This window comes from Oxyura jamaicensis, chromosome 9, assembly GCF_011077185.1.
Source record: "Oxyura jamaicensis isolate SHBP4307 breed ruddy duck chromosome 9, BPBGC_Ojam_1.0, whole genome shotgun sequence".
In the NCBI taxonomy this organism is placed as follows: domain Eukaryota; kingdom Metazoa; phylum Chordata; class Aves; order Anseriformes; family Anatidae; genus Oxyura; species Oxyura jamaicensis.
The window spans coordinates 11,692,150-11,710,557 of record NC_048901.1 but is presented as its reverse complement, the minus strand read 5'-3'; the positions used below and the strand labels follow the sequence as shown (position 1 = coordinate 11,710,557).

The following is an 18,408-nucleotide window of genomic DNA, read 5'->3' as shown; positions in this document are numbered from 1 at the left end:
CATCGAAAAACGAGGCAGCCTTTTGTTCAGTTCAGCAATCTGACATTTACCTCTGCCACGATCAGCTTTGGCTGCTTCTACCTTTGGGAGCATCACCGGACACTTCTTAAAAAAAAGTTTTCATAATAGTATAAAAGTAACATAACTTTTACATAAAACCAGTATCAGAAAGAAATAGAAACAAACATTTTAAACTGTAGTTTCTTTACAGAACAAGGTCTCGACTTTTATGCAGAGTCAGTCAATACATTCAATGTTAGCAATTTTTAGGACGGAAGAGTATAAGTATATAAAAATGAGGAGTTGGAACAACAGTTACTGTTATTTTGTAATCCCAACCATTACTTTCTATTTTCTTAAATATGATATACTGCTGCCTACCTAGCAGATCCTCCCTTTGTTGGACCATTTTAGCTTCGCAAGACAGAAAAACAAACTAGGAACACAAAGCATATGATTTTCAGTGGACCATATTTCAATATTATCAAAACCAATTCTTCCTCAGCAAACTCCTAAACATGTCTTTGAAAATATCTTAACTTTCTACTTCTCTGTATTTTAACTTAAAAAATAACAAAACAAACCAAAACACTGTGTTTTTATAAAGAGTATTCCTCTCATTTTCCAAAATGGACAAACCGCCCTTGCTCAAGCTTTCCAAAAACAAAATCCACTTTTGGCAGCAGTTAGGCTGGAAAAAAAAAATCAGTCCAAAAGCCAAGAGTTTGGAAAAAACTGAGTTATAAAACAGAGGTATAGAATGGAAACTTCTGTGCAAGCCAGAACAGCAGGAACCACTGGTTTCCAGCTTCAGCAAATACCAGCTGACCTTGGATTTTGTGTTAGAGAAATCTGCAACTGTTTGGAGACCAAATCCTCCAGTAAACAGTATATGCGTGGAAGGAAGAAGTTTATATTTTAGATCACCACTGACAAATGGCCAGGACAGAGTGCAGCGCTAGCAACCAAAGAGAGCCTTGAGCATGAAAAGTAAACTGAATTAGATTAAGACCCCTTCACAGAGATGGAGGTGGTTTTGTTTTTTTTTGCTCTTTTTTCTTCTGGTGCACTTTCAGTGTTCTTCCTAATGAAAAAAATTATTTCTCATGTTTTAGCAAATTGAAAAACGACCATCAGCAATTGTATGTAGTAGTTACACTAAACTTGTTATTTCCTTTCTTAACCAGAAATACACAAACAATTCAGTGATTTTATAGCTCTGTTTATCTGCATTCCTTTTAAAGTCTGTTAGATCTCTGTCCAAATGTAGTTTGATATATCAAAAACATTTCAAAGCTCCCTATTAATTACGATATCATTAATGCCATGTATAAACAAAAACTGCATTTATGAATACAGGCTGTGCACTTAAACCACATTTATTAGAAAGAAGGAAATAATACAAGATGGCAAGGAATACCATTCATTGACAGCAAGATTTTCCTGGCTAAAACAAGAGGAGCTTAAGGCTCCGTATTTCATTTTTAATCCCCAGGCTGGAAAGGTGAAGGTAACTGTCCCCTCCTTCAGTACTTTTTAAGTTTCTCCAACTTTGATCGGAACAAATCGCTGATATGGAAGTGGTCCCTGTTTCCCCACACACAAATACATGTCTTTATCGGGACCCTGTATCACTTCACAAAATTCACGTGCTCAGCCAAATACTGCTTAAATACTATTTCAGTTTAGTTTTCTGAACAGTTAACAATTTAACAGTAACTGTAAGCTTTAATAGAAGATTATTTCATTTTTAAGTTTGTGAATAAAATTGTATTTCAAACAGATGTATTTGTTTCGCTGGCTTTCATATGGCGGCAGGTCCCAGCTACAGCTTATTTTACTAAGACAACAGAAAAAAAAAAAAAGTTTAGAGCGCATTTAACAACTTGCAGAGCAGCAGACATACAAAATACGATGTCAGTGGATTGGACCATCCTGTACAGGATCCTCCTGCCATTCCATACCATCGCTGTTCCTACCTGTCATTTATCAAGGCCATCCTGATTTGTTCCAGAATTAAGTCAAGAGCTGCAGGAACCACCGCAGCACACAAGCAAGATTTATAAGCTGCTTTCAGTTTTCTAGACACTATCAGCTCATTCAAGGTAACTAAAATAATTATCATTAGATTCCTGCCAATAAGACTACTCTGAGCCCATTTCCAAAGTTCAAGTGCCCACAGCTACATAGCAAATGGCATTTGAAATGTTCCAGCTCGTGCTCTCACCCCTTGTCTAGGGAATCTGTCCTAAGACAGGGCTGAACGTCGAGGAGCTTGCAAGGCCACGGCTGTTACACACCTCCTCCATGGCTAAAATAGTTGCTTCTTCTGACATTGGTATGTTTAACTACCACTGGCACAACTTAAACACACAGTTTTCTCTCCATCTTTCTTCTTTAGCATCCCACAGGTTGCTTTAAGCACTGCTTATGTCTGACTTGCAACTATGGCAAACTTGAATTCGTAGGGAGCATGAAATTACACATAGGTGGAAACGAAACGGCTTTCTGTGCGAATCGGGGAGAAGCCTCCCACAGAAAGGACTCGTACCTCCCAAGTTAAAAAAAAAAAAAAAAAAAAAAAAAAAAGTGTGTATCACGGTATTTCTACATAGCTCTGAAATCAAGTTTACTCAAATATGGGTACTGAAAAATCAAACACAAAGTTCTGAGTTCATTTAAGGTACATTACTATGCTGCATACTGGGCATAATCATAGCCCATGGGCACATTTTCATTAAAAAAAAAAAAAAAAAAAGACTCCCCCCATTTTTTTTCTTAAGATTTCTGATTTTTTTAAACTGAATTTGCAGCCAATTTATTCCAGAAATGTGAGCCTCTGGCTCGTTTAATTAAGGCTAGCTTTAAAACCTGTGATCATTTAAAGGTTCACGCAGTGTTAGAACACTTCACTGCCAAATGAGCCAGCTCTACCTAACAAACATGCTTTTCCAGAGTGGCTAGACTTGCCAGATGCCTGAAAGTAGGAAAACAATTGTTTGTTGATGTGGGAAAAGATCCCGAAGAGGGAGGGAACTGTGTGAACAAGATTGGGAAATGCATACTTTGGTATATAGCACACGTCCCAAGCTGAAAAAGAACTCTAGTGTTGAAGTATAAGGAGCACTAGAAATAAGGCACATCGTGCTTTCAAAACCAGCATAACCACTGAAGATTGGAGAAGCAAACAGTTGCCAAGTGCTATGTACAGACAGCACATAAAAGATCCACCTGAAAATTACTGGGAGATGAGCAGAAATTCACTGTGACTTTTATCACTTGGAGAGCAGAAAAGCCCACGCACACGTCCCCGATGCCTTGGGTGCCAACCCTGCTCTACACTTCCTAGGGAAAAACATTCTGAGGTTAAGTCAGTGAAATTCAAACTGAAATTAAACACCATTGGAAAGAGCTGATCAGGACACTGCTGCTCAAGATCCTGGTCCTCGACTGAGCGTGCTGATCTCCCGACCACAACCGCTCACAGGCACTGGAAGCCAAACTTCTACAAAATAATTCTCTGGATCCATGAGGACAGCAGCCTCCAGCTGTAAGGAAGGATGAGAGAATCATGACTTCTCCCTTGTGCTCCCTCCCAAGCTTTAAAATGTAGGTGGTCGTATGACACATTAGCACATCCCAGCTATATCCCAGCTATTCTTCTCCCCTCACAGCAACCTTTGGAGGACACAGGACAACGTGGCACCAAAGTTCACACTTGGTAGCAATTAAATGCCAGCGACTGCAGCATTGTAGGCAGCAGCTGCCCTGGGGTGGCAGAATCCCTACAGCACAGGGATCAGGGCTGTGGAAATGACAGAGAACTGTGCTGCTACCAGTAACACTGGGGCAGTATTTACAAGGCATACTACTTCATATCATCTTTAAAAGGCTGAGCAACACCACGCTGACAGCCTTTCTTAAACACGGATCATACACCAAGGACTCCACCTTGTCAGCTCGCTGCATGATGTGCTCCATAGGTGACTAAAAAACCAAGCCCAGATAAAAGTGCACAGTTATAAACAAGGGCTGCTGACAAAATGGACGGCATGCCATTGTTAGCCATCCTCAAAATAAACTTTTTCCACTTCAGGGAGTGAGGGTACGTAATGCAACATCTCAGGACCCGTTTTATTCACGTAGGCCACAAAACAGCACAATCCAAGCTAAGAAATCAGAAGAGGTTGGGGATCTCTGTATTTCCCCCAGCTCTGCCACTGACAAGGCTCTACTCAGCTGTGCAAAACACCACGTGTCCCACGGCTATTGCCTTTAACATGCCACCACCTCATGCATGTGCACTGTGCGCACTAGGAACCTGCACATCCTTAGAAAAAATTTGTATTTATCTAAGGATAGGTATATAAAAAAACACCCTATTTTAAGAACAAGACACAGATACAGACAATGCTTTGCTTCCCTTTGTTCACAAAAGATTACTAAAATTGCAAGTCTTTTTCCAGCAGTTATGCTTTGGGGTCAAAACTATCACCCAAGCCAGCACCAACAAGACTGGACCCAGGGTTTCACTGTGGGGCACGATGATACTCCAGAGATCTTTTGGCATTTTTGTCCACTTATCCGAAGTCAAAACACGAATGCATGCCAAACACCAGTAGTTGAAGTCCAGATCTGACCAGGCTAACACCCATGCTCGGCAGGGGTCAGACAAATAATCCGACAGAGCCAACAATCCAGAGCTTTTCACAAATGTAGCAGCTTGCTAAAAAATACACAGACTGCATAGACAAAGCTGCTTCCCCATAGTATCTCCCTAATGTGCCCTGAACAATCGAGGAGGATCAACCTCAGAGAAGATGCTATACTTGTTTTACCTCTAACTTCCCACATAAAGTACCAAAACAGGCCGGCACGCAGCTGTGAGGAAGCCTACTGTGGGGGAATATTTTAAAATATCGAGGAAATAGAAAGATCATAAAATATTATCTGCACAAAGCAGGTATTTTACAGGGAGGGCCCAAACTATCTTTTCATTACAAACATTTGTACCTAATTTAACCTTTCTGTACCTAATGTAACCTAAATTGTACTCACTGTCCTTACCTCACTCCTCACTGTACTTTGAGCAGAGCATCGACACGATGGCAATGGGTTAATAAATACCTATCGGCCAGATTAGATAAGGCTGAAGCTCTGTTAACTTTCCCACCTCCAGCAGGAGACTTTCCTGCTTCTTTGGCTTTGGGCTGGCTTCCCCAGTCTGCCCAAGCAGCAGACTGAGGGGCACACCAATGTGAACACAGGATGATTTTGGTTCAGCTACTCACAGGAGAGCTCTAACAAGGAGCTTCTACAAAGAAGGCTTTGGGGTTTTACCTTTTCCACTTTTTAAAGGCGCGTTTTACCTTTTCCACTTTGAGTCAGGGCTCCATCGAGCACCGTGCCTAAGCATTCTGCCAGAGGAGACAAGAGGAGCAGAAAAGCAGCTTAAGGAACAGAGAAGCCAAACGTGTCAGCTCAGGTCCCTGAGCTGGGAAGGTGCACCTGCAACCAGCATCTCCCAGCTCGCCAAGGACCTTTCCAAATAACTTGTGGAAACATCACTGTGAGCAGGTGTTAATAGTTAACCCGCTTCATCCCACACTCCTCCATCGCAAGGCTGGGAAGAAACAACTTCTAATGATAATGATTCTGGTGATGTTTGCAAATCTGCTTTCACAGTGATAGCACTCCAAAAAATGATAATAAAATAAAAAGGCAAACCAAAGAACCCAAAGTGTTCTACTATAGGTAGAAAGAGATCACTTAGGAGTAATGGAGTAAGGCGCTTCACATACAGAGAGCCTGACCTGCACCTCCCCTCCGCCCATTTCAAATCCGTAGATTTCAGCCCCGCAAGTCAGCCCCTCAACACCCAGCGTCACAGTTTTAAAATGTCTTTTACACTAGGCATCACCATCACAGCACAGTTTTTCACATGATCATTTTATATTCTCACCTTTTTACACACATAGGCAACATTCAAGCCCTTGCCAGCAATGTGTTTTGTTGCAAGGAAACAGACGGCACAAAGGTATACTTTTGCAACCCTGTTTGTTTAAATGAGTGTTCCCAAGGCTGTGCTTCTCTGAACGCAGCAGGATATCAGCAGGCTCCGTCCTTGCTCAACGTCAAGTCCCTTTTTTCAGTAGACACAGACCAAAAACCACTCTGAACCATGTCTTAGCACACCGTATTTCTGTGGCTGTCTTCAGCTGACCAGGGCTGGCTTTGGTTTTTGTTTGGTCTCCTTTATTCTCGCTCTTTCAGGCGCTATGTGTTCTACAGGATTACCCATCTCGGGGGCACTGCTGGCCACCCAGCTCTGCACGCCACCCACTCCGAGAAGGCTCCCTGACAACCACAGGCTTTTTTGCTATACAGAATTTCTTACCATCATTGTTTTCATAGAATGGCCTCACACTAATTTCAGCTGACTTTGTCCACCTTTCATCACTAGATCATGAAAAAGAAATGAACATCTGCACTCTGCAGAAGTGTTTAAGAGCCTAACATAGCATTTCCTTTGTTACCGAGCAAGACACGTTATTGGAATTAGTAAGGAAGGTAACAGCGTTTTTTTTCTACGTTTCCCATTTTTAAATAAAACTTGCTGAATTAGACTGTGTATTAGTTACTTGGGAAGCCATTTGGAAGGAATTAAACAGAAGAATTGTATCACTGCACGTATGCCAGATTATTAAGTTATGCATTGGTTTACCCTATCAGATCTCTTTCAGGCGGAGTAATTACAAGCAGGAATACTCAGCGTGCTTACAGCAAATTAAAGGAAGCCCAAGAAGAGTTTAGCTCTATACCAACTCAGTGTTAGGCTGAATAAATGCAGCTCTTGTACCATCCCTCCATTCACCCTTTTGAATTCATGTGAGAAGAGGTTCTCATCTATGCACATCCTATATAATGTATCGCAGCCATACAGTGAACTTGATCTGTTACGTCTATATCGCAAGGACTGTGATAACACTCAATCACTATTTTACTAAATGTTTTCTGGGTTTTAAGTCACTTTACACACATATAAGTTTTAATGGACTTTCCTTACAGGAATATTCAGATTGTTTCTCCTTTGCTGAATTGTAACTCAATTTTCTTTCCATATAATGGGACACTTAATGTCAAAAGAACTGCAGAAGCTGTTTCTATAATATACATTAAATTCCAATCCTCCCTTTAAAAACAGGCTGCCAATGAAACGGCTACGGTTTTACCTTTCCCCACCCAATACCACATTCCTACATAGCATCAAAAGAGTCAAGCACCCAAACACAAAATAACAGGTTCTGAAAGTACAGAGTAGAATCAAACGGTACACAAACTGCAAAGCTTCAATTACTTTCTTTTTAAACCCTGTAATAACTTTGAATTTTAAATAGTGAATTACTAACTTTCACTACTGAGGTCAGACAAAAATAAGTTCTAAGGCACCTTATTTGCCATATTTAGGACAGTCAAAGCAGAGCAATGACAAACATCTGGCTATGATTCTTTCTGGAATTTTGACTGTTTCTTTCTACCATTTTTTTTTTTTCAAGAGAAGAAAAACACGGAGCTTACTAATACAGCATTTTGATTCTTTTAGCATAGCGCTTAATAGGATTCAGAAGCAGTCTGTCCTCCCACTTCCCACATATTTAAGCTCTTAATACTTCTACAGCACAGAGGGGAAACAAGCCTTTACAAAACGAAGGGCTCAGTATGCGAGCAGGGAGCAGGGGAGAAGGCACAGAAGCAGACTCATGTCAGAGCTTCGCCTGCCAGGGAACCCGAGCCTGGCCACCTCGTCCTACGGGGAAGCCTCCCTTCGGAAAATGACTTCAGAATAAATGCTTTCCAGCTCCCGCTACATGCTTTCTGTTCTTAACGGATGCATATTTCTTAATTATAACTCCTCAGCAGCAGTGTTTTGCAGTCACTGAGTTTGCATAACGTATACTTAAGCCCTGATGAAATTCCTAAGGTCACTCACCGCGCTGGAGGGAGTTCCTGATAAGCAACACTTCACATCGAGTGCATGCTGAAAACGCTCCCTTCAAACCACAGGAAATGACAGGGTATGTACAAGGCTCAGATTGCTTCCTCCACAGCCCCATAAATGCTCCTCAAGCCCTAACCCAGTTCCTGATTTCAGGGCCTCTGACTCCCAGGGCTCCAGCAGCTGCTCCGGAACAACCAGTACCAGGAAAGGCACAGCTTTCGCGACACTTTAAAATATAGATTAAATTACAGATACATTTTTAGATTACAGATAATTTAGATTACACATTAATTCCTTAGTTATACAACTGGAGGACTTGCACAGAACAGCAGTAAGCTCAAAAGCAGACACAAGCGGTGAGGGGGCAATACTTAATGAGAAAATACAGGAAAAAAAAGCGTAATCTTACTCGACTACAGCATCCTCATAACCTGCAGGGAAGCCTCGTCCTTCCCTGCCACTCACCCCACGCATGCCAAAAGAAGGGAGCCAAATGGCACAGCACGGCAGGTACACACAACACGCCACGAGCTCCAGTTTGTAAGAAAATGAGACGCAACCATCTGCAAGAAACTAAGCCACATCCAAGGACACAACAGGCCTGGTAGAAATGCATAAAAAAGAAAGAAAGAAAGAAAAAACAAACAAACAGCAACAAAGCATTTTCCTGAGGCTTCAAGTTCTGTGGCACGAGAACACCTGCCCTGGCCTTACTCACCATGAAACCCCCGAGCAATGCTTGACTCCAGATCACAGGGAGACCACGGGACATAACTGAAACCCCAGCACAGAAAACACAAGCTAGCTGAAATGGAAAGGTGAATTCAGACCAGCATTAAGCTAACATGGTAAATTATCATGGCGCTTAACATGAGGATATCCTTACGTTTTACTTAGGCAAGTTACTTCGTTATATTAAAAAGAAAAAAAAAAAAAGAAAGAACAGACTTAAATGTTCAAAGCAACTTGACAAAGAACAGCATGGAACAGAAATTCTACTTTAAGTTTTCCCATTGAACAAAGCAGGCAGAACCACCTGGTTTTGCTGTGCTATGATTCTATTATGGCTACTACATTTTTATGGAATTCATTTGCAAGTTGGTAAAAATATAGAAAAACGCTATTATAACATAACACAAGTATTTCTCACTAACTGATTTTATTTTATTTTCAAGTAGAAGGAGAAACAGATATACTCAGCAGAAAAAGTGCTAAGTTCTACCCACAAACAGCTTGGTAAACTTCAAGTATAAAAAACTAAGCCCCTTTTTTCCAGGGCACTTATTCATAGCACTAAGCCTAATTCACATAAGAAAGGAAGCATATATATTTCCTACATAAGGATCAGGATATAGACTAAATATTTAATACCACATTACAGCAACAAATCCATTCAACATCTTACAAGCTAGTGCAAAGAAAAAACAGGTCCAGACAGAGGCAAAGACCCAAAATAAATATATTACATCAGAGAAAACAGCTAGAAGATCTGGAAAGTTTGATCCTTTTCTTGTAAACTAAACCTGATGTTTCACTTACCTAGATTTTAAGCCAGTATCAGCCTCCTGTCTACCATCAGTGTGGCACGGAAATAAAGGGCACTGTTTGTCTAACAGATACACGTGCTGCACTGTCTTTGACAGCCCTTATGTGTATCACCCTAATGCGCTCCACTTGCAGCTCTACTGTAAATCTATGCAAAAACTTCCAGCAACTCTAAAGCTTCCTATAGCTGTAAATTCCTGCAGCCTAAGCAGCCCTTCGTTGCAGCACGTTTTGCTGTCTTTCAGAACCTGCACCAGACAAGTACAATTTCACCAAGCGGTCATTTCGGCAAATTAAACCCAGCCCAGACCTTTCCATTTATTTTTATGCTGATCAAAGGCTTCCAAGTTTAATCTCTTAAGAAATTTGGAAAAGCTGGCAGAACTTCTATTGTACAACCCTGCTTACTTTGAAGTGTGCCCATGATCTGAATTAAATTGAATTCTCCAACCATTCATCTAGTAGTCTGTAAAAGCACCCACTTGGACAGACTTAGCTCCGAGGGAAGAGGACACGTGCCCCTTGACATGGAAGTTCTGAACTAACTAAGCAAGCTGAATGTGAAAAGGAAAAAAATAATAATGGAAACAATATTCCAGTCTAGTTTTGAATGAGTATGTTTCAGTCTCTTTACTGTTTGGGAGGGAAAGGAGAAAGGATAAACACACAGTTTTCAGTTTTCTGAACGCTTATAAAACATTTAAGCTCCATGCTTGAGCATTCAGGACAGATTCCCCAGAAAGGAGTTCTGCCTCAATGTGCTTTAAAGAACATCTCTCTTTTATTGATTAAAGAAATTCATAATTCAAAAGAAAACCTTACAATACAGATGGTTAGTAAGAACAGAGGCAGTGGATCTTAGACAAAAGACAGCGGATTTTAGCTGCACTGAACCTTTAACACACTGTTCTAGATAAAAACAACAACATAAAGGAAAGATTTCCTTTTCATTTTATCCTTGTCCATTTTGTCAGTCCCTTTTTGCTCTTTGGTGAGTTAAAAAACACAAACAATTGGAAGAGCTGCCAAACAAGGGCATCTCCCAGCACCTGCTATGACATCAGTAAATTTTTCAAACGCGGGTTGGAGAAAGGAGGAAATGACACGGAAAAGCCTGTAAAGATTAGATCATTATGGCAGCTACTCTGTTTATCCTATACAGTTAAAATTCCTGGTGTGAACCATTTTCAGCAGCTTCCTAAGAGATGTAGGATACGAAGCTCCTATGCCAGGCTCCTTGCAGCTCTGCGGAGAAAAGCCCCTCTCCAGGAGATGACCACCGTGCCAATTCTGCTTCCAAAGATGTACAATTTTTCTCAGTAAAAAGCTACTTGTCACAGATTTTAAAAACAGGAAGAAAAGTCCCTTTTGCCCTAAGATACATCCCCCTTAGATGGCAGTACCAACAAAACACATGAGAAAGACCTTTACAGCTTAGTCTTCAGTCCTACTTCCCTTTAAAGACTTAATTTCCTTCTCTACCTGCAGAACTTTTAAGAAAATAGCTGAGAAAAAAACATGAAGGGTTCTCTCTGATAAACGTTTATATGCAGTCAAGGTCCACCTTTAACCAGTAAGAGATCGTGACTTGCTCGGGAACACCACGTTACCTTCAGGTTACCTGCCCACACTGAGCTCCGGCGCTGGGAACTCATTGCCTGCTTCTGGGAGGCTCAGCCAAGCTACGCAGCACATTCCCTCTTTATGCATTCACATCTTTTCATAGTCGGCCCTCCACAACAGAGCTCTTGTCCTGCTACACTAAGTTATTGCTGACCTAGTCCAATAAACACAAGCCACGCAAAGCAGGTAGTGAAGACAAGGTGACCTCTCATTCCCAGACCCAGCTAAAATAAGCTTGAAAGCAAAGCGGAGTGGGCAAGTGTCACTCAAGTCAGAGCTTCAACCCCTCTAGGACAGCTGCTTCATCATGAGTTTATTCACTGCTTTTTCAAAAAATACTGTCGATCCAAGCCTACACCACCGATTTACCAAACATGACCGACTTTTCTTAATTCCTCCCCCTTAGTCCCCAAGGGAAAAAAAGTCAGTTTTCCATCAAAAACAGCAGGCAGCAGTTCCTGCTGTCCCACCCGGCCACAGAGACAATTAGGAGGTAGGGGGGTTGCAATTTAATACCTCGTCCCCATTTGACATGTCACTGTTAGACAAAAGCGAAAGAAGATGTAGGCAGTGTGTCACTAAGACTCATTAATGGTACAGTTGATGACCATGGAGCTTTCTGTGCTCAGTGACCTACAGACAAAATCATTCCTTCTCCTTACTGCTTACAAGAGGCAGAAGTTTCCAAGCTGTTCAGTTCTGACGGGCTTCTTAAAGAAGAGCGGTGTGATATTAACTGCTGCCTCAGCGAGCTAGTTGCACAAATTCGGGTGTTTCTGTGGATTTCGTAACCAGAGAGAGCTTTCCAGGTAAAAGGAGAAAACGAAGACTGCTCACAGTCAAGGGAAACCTCTCGTCATGATGGAAGAAAAATAAAACAAAAAATTAAAAAAGGCAAAAAATGAGACCAAATGGGCACTGTGGCCCACTCAGAGGATGGAGCCAAGTCCCTACCAGCAGGGCCCCCAAGGACTTTGGTAGCAGAGATAAGCAATAAGCCATTGCAATAACGGAGTGAGCTACACTGGAGGAAGAAGTTTTAGCTGTGGAGAAGACCCAGTAACATCCTAGAGACCATACAGTGCCTCTGCAGGAGGCAGCCAGCTGAAGGAAATGAAGGAATTGGAACAGAAACTAGATTAGCGGTCAGACAGGCGAGACTGAAATACGACCCACAGCAGCCCAAGACCAAAAACATAAGAGCAACAAATTAATGGTTTTGACATGTGGAACGTGACGGTGACACAAATATCACATGAGAAGAGCAGACAAAAAGTTGGTACAAATATGACAGGGAAGAGAAGGAAAGCATCTATGCTGAGACGCAGATAATTTCAGTTCATTCACATGAATAAAATAGGGAACTAGCAGTTATAAGCTCTTCATGGATATTTTTACAGCTCATGGTAAGCTTGCAGTAATTTGCAAAGGTACAAGGTTGTTGCTTTCCTTTTTTAAATGAAAAACACAAAAGCTCCAACATCTTCATCAACTTGAAAAAAATAAATCAAACTTCAAGAAAACCACAGATTTTTTTAAAGCTATTTTCACCCCCCCCCCCCCCAAAAAAAAAGCAATTGTTGGTGTTCTACGTTGTAAGTAAAGGACAGATGGGTTTGCTGTAACCTCTGTGTCCTCAGGTGTAAGGATACAGACAAAGCCTCACACAACCAAAAAAAAAAAACAAACAAAAAAGAGGTTTCATGTTTGAGACTTGAACAGTCAGGCAGCAATCCATAGAAGACATGGCAAAAAGCTGCTGCATTTTTTTAGAGTTCCACAGACATCATTCTTGTTCCACGTGGTAAAAACCTGTTTAAGTCTATGTAACAAATTAAGGCTACAACTGCTAATTATAAAGTGTATTTTATACTAACGTAGAATATCCAATAGCTGAGTATCTTCACTACCCCAGAAATGTTCTCTAACAATAATTCTTCAGGCAAGCAAAATTAAAGGTCTGAGGTTAATGCTGAGTATGAAACAAGAATTTGAAGAACGTTTTTTTTAACAGAACTACCTCGATTTGAGTGCGTTTTGTACTCCTTAAGGCAGATTTCCCCAATTGTTAAGCAAGCAAATTTTTAAATAGTGATTTTCTGAAACACTGCTACCCCTCCGGTTCCTCCCTCACAAAGCGTGAAAACAAGCAAAAGCTTTCTGATACGAACTTGAAGAGGACACAAACCATTAAAATAATTAATGAAAAGTAGTAATTAAAAAAGCCCTTCTGCCCTCCCAACTGCCAAAGCTACAAAGATGCATATGGCTCAGGAAGCAAGAATAATTTGGCACGAGACATTTGGTGTTCCCCCAAAGCAAGTAACAGTCAAAATTTCTTGTTAACGGTATGTGCTTGTATTGAAATAAATGTCTGCTAAAAATACAAACACCTGTTAGACTACAAGACTTTAAAAAACAAGATGTCCTGCTCACTTCACTACGCGTAAGTAGGCAAATTCCCTACAGGAGTCTTTATTCAGATACTGCCCCAAAACGTCCCAGCTCTGTATAGCAGGAGATCCTGTAGGCTTTACGTTATCCAAAACTAAGTGGACTTGAAACCGGGTTTAAAACTCTTACCTCGATGTCAAGTACTTCCACTGTGTTGTCCAACATCTTTATTTTGACCTGCAGATCCTTCTCATGCGTTTTGGCAGGTGATGACGACATTGCAGTCGAGAGATTCTGTCCCGGCTCCAAGGTGCTCACTCCAGCGTTCTTCTGGACACCCAAACGAGAGCCAGGAGTCTGCAGCACCCTGTACGTCCCTTCTATCTCTCCCATTTTTCAACAGTGAGCAGAGCCTAAACAAAACATAGAAGAAAACAGAGAATTACAGCCTGAACACCATTATCCCATGTGAAAATACCCTTGTTGCAGAATCACAAGCACAGCCCTTATTTAATGCTCCTCACCCCACTATCAAAACCAGTAATAAATCTGATGGAATGCTGGTCAAAAATCCAGCTGCTGGGAAGAAAAATTAGTGGTGAGAAAAACACCTGTTCCAAAACACGGTTAGAAAACAGTATATTCCAACCTGTGCCCTCCCGCCTCCTCTCACACTGACATTTTAATTTCCGATTAATTTCCGTGCCGATTCAGCTCCCTGTACCAGGTCACCACCAACTGCACTGCACTGCCAGCACAGGAGAAGACATGAGGAACAGACAGCCAGGGGTTTAACACCGGGCTCTTCCTCCAGTGGTACCTAACCACTTACCTGGCAGTGCTACAGCCAGCCCACACCCTGAGATAACAGGAGCAATTACCTTTCTTCATCCCTCAGAACGATGACTCATGTAAAACTGTACCTACTTCAACCAGTGCACGCAGCTCAGGGCCGTCGTAACGCAGATTTCTGCGGCAGATAACTGTTCTTAATCTCATGAGCAAACCCGTGCTGTGCCCAGATTAAGTCAGTGGGCAAAAATCTCAATTGCAGAACCCTGCTGCAGCTCAGAGAGCCCAGCCCTGCCCTGGCTTTCATGGTTCGGTGGCAGCCACTGCAAGCAGAGCAGATGTTTAATTTAACACGGAACAAAAAAAACTCAGAGCTGTTGTTTGTGTTCCAAACCCAGCGCAACAGCACCAAACACTTGGGGCCACGTCTTGTGCAAGGAAAGGACACAGAAAGGAGAGCGAGCTGCTCGGCGGCGCCCAGTCCTCAGGCTGCCAACCTGCTCCCGGGGAGCAGCACGCCAAGCTCCCCTCGCACCAGGAACTGCTACAGCTGGGCATCGAGGAGGGGTGCCGTGAAGTTGGAGGGGGGGCTGAAAAACCCCAGGTGAGTCAGCAGGGCTTTGAACGTGGTGCCCCCCTCCAGCCTGCGTGCTCAGCCTTCTGCCAGTGCTGGCCCCTGGCTCTCACAGGCTGCGGAGGGGTGGCAGCACCTCCAGGGTGGTGGCAGTAGCATCTGGGAGCTGCCTCACACGGCTACAGCACTACGAGAACTGCAGGGAAGCGTTGGGTGCTTGCTTTGCAATAGACCTGCGTCATCTAGACAGGGGAAAGGCAGATGATGATAGCCCTCCATTGGCTCTCTGTGCTTTGTGCAGGTAGGAAGCTTTAACTCCTCAGAGCGATGGAGCCAACCTTCAACATCATTTCAAATTAGTATTTTAGGCTTTAATCCTTGCACTTGTAAAGAGAACATGAGAGAGCTCAAGAATCAGCATCCAGCTTGCGGACCAGCGAATCTGAACCCTGTAACTGAAATGCACAGAAGGACTTTGCTACTGTCAGAAGCTTACGAGCACCTGAAGTTGCCCAAAATCAGTTACAAAAAACCCCACGAGGGTGTTCATTAGACAAATGCTCTTAAAATTAACAATCCATAAAGACATTCGTCCTGTTCTAAATGAACAAGTACCAGAAGGAGCAGGCACGATGGCTGTTTAACACGAGGAAGGTGTGAGCAGGGACAGCCGTGGAGACACCACGAGCACAGCCCTCCTGCGGGCAGCTGGAGCTCCCTTAGCAGCCACTCCAGCAGCCTCCGTGTCGGCTGAAGCCGGACGGTACCCGAAGGTGTGTAAAGCAGATGGCCAAACTCCAGAACACACCAGGAGTTCCTGGGTATTTTTACCAGCTTTGCTGATAAGGCAGGAAAGAGAAAAGTCACGTAAAACAGAAACCGCAGGTGGCAAAGTCCTTCCCCCTCACAGCTGTTAACAGGAAAAGTGAATTCAACTGGGTACGTCCTCACAGCTTGCTGGTGAGCCAACGCTGAACACGTTTACCACTGCACCAGTCCCCAGCCAGAATCTGTTTGGCTTTTTAGGGTCTAACAAGCATCTAGGCAGGAAACATGCTGTGTACAAGGAACCCAGGCTTCTCTCGAAGAGAATTTCCCTGTCTGTTGCATGGCAGTTGTGAGCATTTTTCTATGCCAAATGCCATTCCAATCACTACAAGAGCCCCAAGCAGCGTGGCCCAGCGGAGCACAGACGGATCCAAGCACTACTTTCAGTTGCATCACTGGTTACAGCCACATCCCCTATTTGTTCTGTACACTGGCAGCACGCTGGCTGCTATTTCTTAACAAGAAACGCTGCATTACGATTTATGAAGCATTTCAGTTAAAGGGACTATCTAAATGAAAGGTGGAGGGAAATGAATGCATACATAAATGAATGCAAGACAAACTGCAAGCACTGGGGAGAAAGAGAGGCTGTATTTGCAGAGCAAAGTGTCCGACAGCAAGCGAGAGCACCTCCCATCCCAGGCAAGCCAGAACAAAGTCTCATCAACCTCTTCATCAATATAAACCTAAAATGCAACGTTACCACTGCATTAACAGTTGTAAGAAAACAATCTTCCTTGTATTCACCCACCCTGAACTTCTTTGCCTTGAGTGCTTATCCCGATCATTTCCCATAAATAGGGACCAGACATCAAAACTCAAATACCTCCCCACGGCACAGCGACACAGCGATTGTCACGCTCAGCCCCAAGCCAGTCTGAAAGAGCAGCTGGTAACAAAGCCTTAAAAAATTGACATCGTTATGTACTTTTTGTTGCCTTTTTGAAATAGCTTCAAAGCCGCAATGAGTTTAATCTTCTGCTTTGATGGAATACATTTATTTTTCAGAAGCGAGACGGCGCTTTTCAGCTAGCAGTAAATCTGGAAAGGCAACTTATACCTGAGGACATGGCTGCTCGAGATGCCAGGGGTTTTCAAGGGGACTCCTCCGAGTATGGTACCTCCTGGTCAGCGACAAAGCACCACCACGATGCTCCATCCTTGGTTCCCAGCTCCTCAGTCCGAGCAGGGTAACACGTGCCTCCGTTACACAAGGGATTCCAAGAGACCTGCGGCTGGTGAGACCCTGACAGAGCGCTGCGGAAGCTCTCGTCGGGAGAGGAGCTCTCTTGGATAGCTCTCCAAACAGGTCCCTTCACCTCACCAAGAGCAAGCTTTCATCTCGTACTCTTTTCACTACAGAATAACCACCTAATAATGCTACTACAGGCCATTTCGTAGCAGCACTGCCAAGCTGGCACCACCTGATGCATCAGGAATCCAACAACTGCAGTGACTGAAGGCAGAGATGAAGAACACGGGACCCCAGCTGAACCTGGGCGAAAAGCCTTCCTCATGCCTCTCCCTCCAGCCCAGGCCCCTTGCTTCCATCCCAAAGACCGTTCCCCCTGTTACCCTGGCCCTCTCTCTGCTCTCTCCCATCGCTGCGTCCTTGTGCCGGAGCCCACAGCTTCCCCAGGCTCCCTGAAAGGGGACGGACACGCGGGGAAGGCTGAGGACCATGGCTGGTCCTTGGGGCCAGGTGAACCGAACACGTGGGGCTGCAGAACAGCAGCGAGGTGCTGCGGTGCACTGCTGTCCCCGCTCAGAGCCACCAAGCGTGACAGCAGGCTCTGAAAGCAGGCGGCTCCGGGCACGCTGCTTTAGCCGGTTACAGAAAATCGGAAGAACAGCTGATTCCCAGCGCTCCCTCGCCGTTGGTTCCTAACTGCCGCCGCCAGATCACCACCTCTGTGCACGGACGGCTCTCTTGAATGCTGTCCGTGCTCCTAGGGAGCCGAGAGCACAGCTCATGCAGCAAGGCCAAAAAGCAGAAGTTCTCCCCAAAACACGGCCACGGTGGCCAACAAGCCCGGAGCCCCGTCGGGTCCCCCCTGCAGCAGCGCTCCGGGGCAGTGGGGACAACACAGACGTGGGCGCACGGCAAAAAGAACCACCACGGGAGCTTTTCACGACCCAATACAGTAAAAATCCACGCTCCTCCATTTTTGTTTTCCACAAAACCTCCCCGTTGCCTGCTCTGAACTCCATTACAAAGAGGCGTCGGAAGCAAGAGTGGAGAAGCGAAGGAGGGACCGGCCGAGAGTTTCTCGGGATTTTGAGGGGAAATCTCCGCAGGAACCTGCCTCCGCCCGCCGTGCCCGGGCAGGGCACGCACCTGGAGCCTGCAGACCCCGCCGGGAGGCTGCCGGGCACGGCACCGCCTGGAGATCGCCTCCCGCAGCCCTCGGCCGAGAAGAGCGCAGCGACCGCAGCGGGCCACCCCCCCCCCCCAGCCCCGGGCTCGACGCCCAGGCCCCGCTCCGGGGATCCCGACCGCAGCCCGGGGGGGGACAGCGGGGGTCCCCCTCGGTTCCCCCACGCCGCCGCCCCCGTTCCTCGGCCCCGCTCACCTCCGAGGGCCGGCCGCCGTCCCGCTGCCGCCACGGCCTCGGCCTCCGCCGCGGCCCCAGCCCCAGCCCCGGCCCCGCGG

The 18,408-nt window shown here is 44.5% G+C and overlaps 1 protein-coding gene across 6 annotated transcripts in view; it reads right to left on the bottom strand.

The window, feature by feature from the left end:
• Positions 1–18,408, bottom strand: part of FARP2 (FERM, ARH/RhoGEF and pleckstrin domain protein 2) — an 82,893-nt gene that overhangs the window by 59,062 nt on the left and 5,423 nt on the right. For 5 of the 6 annotated variants that reach the window (XM_035334220.1, XM_035334223.1, XM_035334222.1 and 2 more), the window contains exons 1-2: positions 18,329–18,408; positions 13,751–13,974 (exon numbers count right to left, since the gene is read on the bottom strand). In XM_035334220.1, the coding sequence (XP_035190111.1) occupies positions 13,751–13,954 (204 nt within the window). In that variant the 5' untranslated portion in view covers positions 13,955–13,974; positions 18,329–18,408. The remainder of the gene's footprint in view (positions 1–13,750; positions 13,975–18,328) is intronic. The other variant, XM_035334221.1, reaches the window with a different exon arrangement.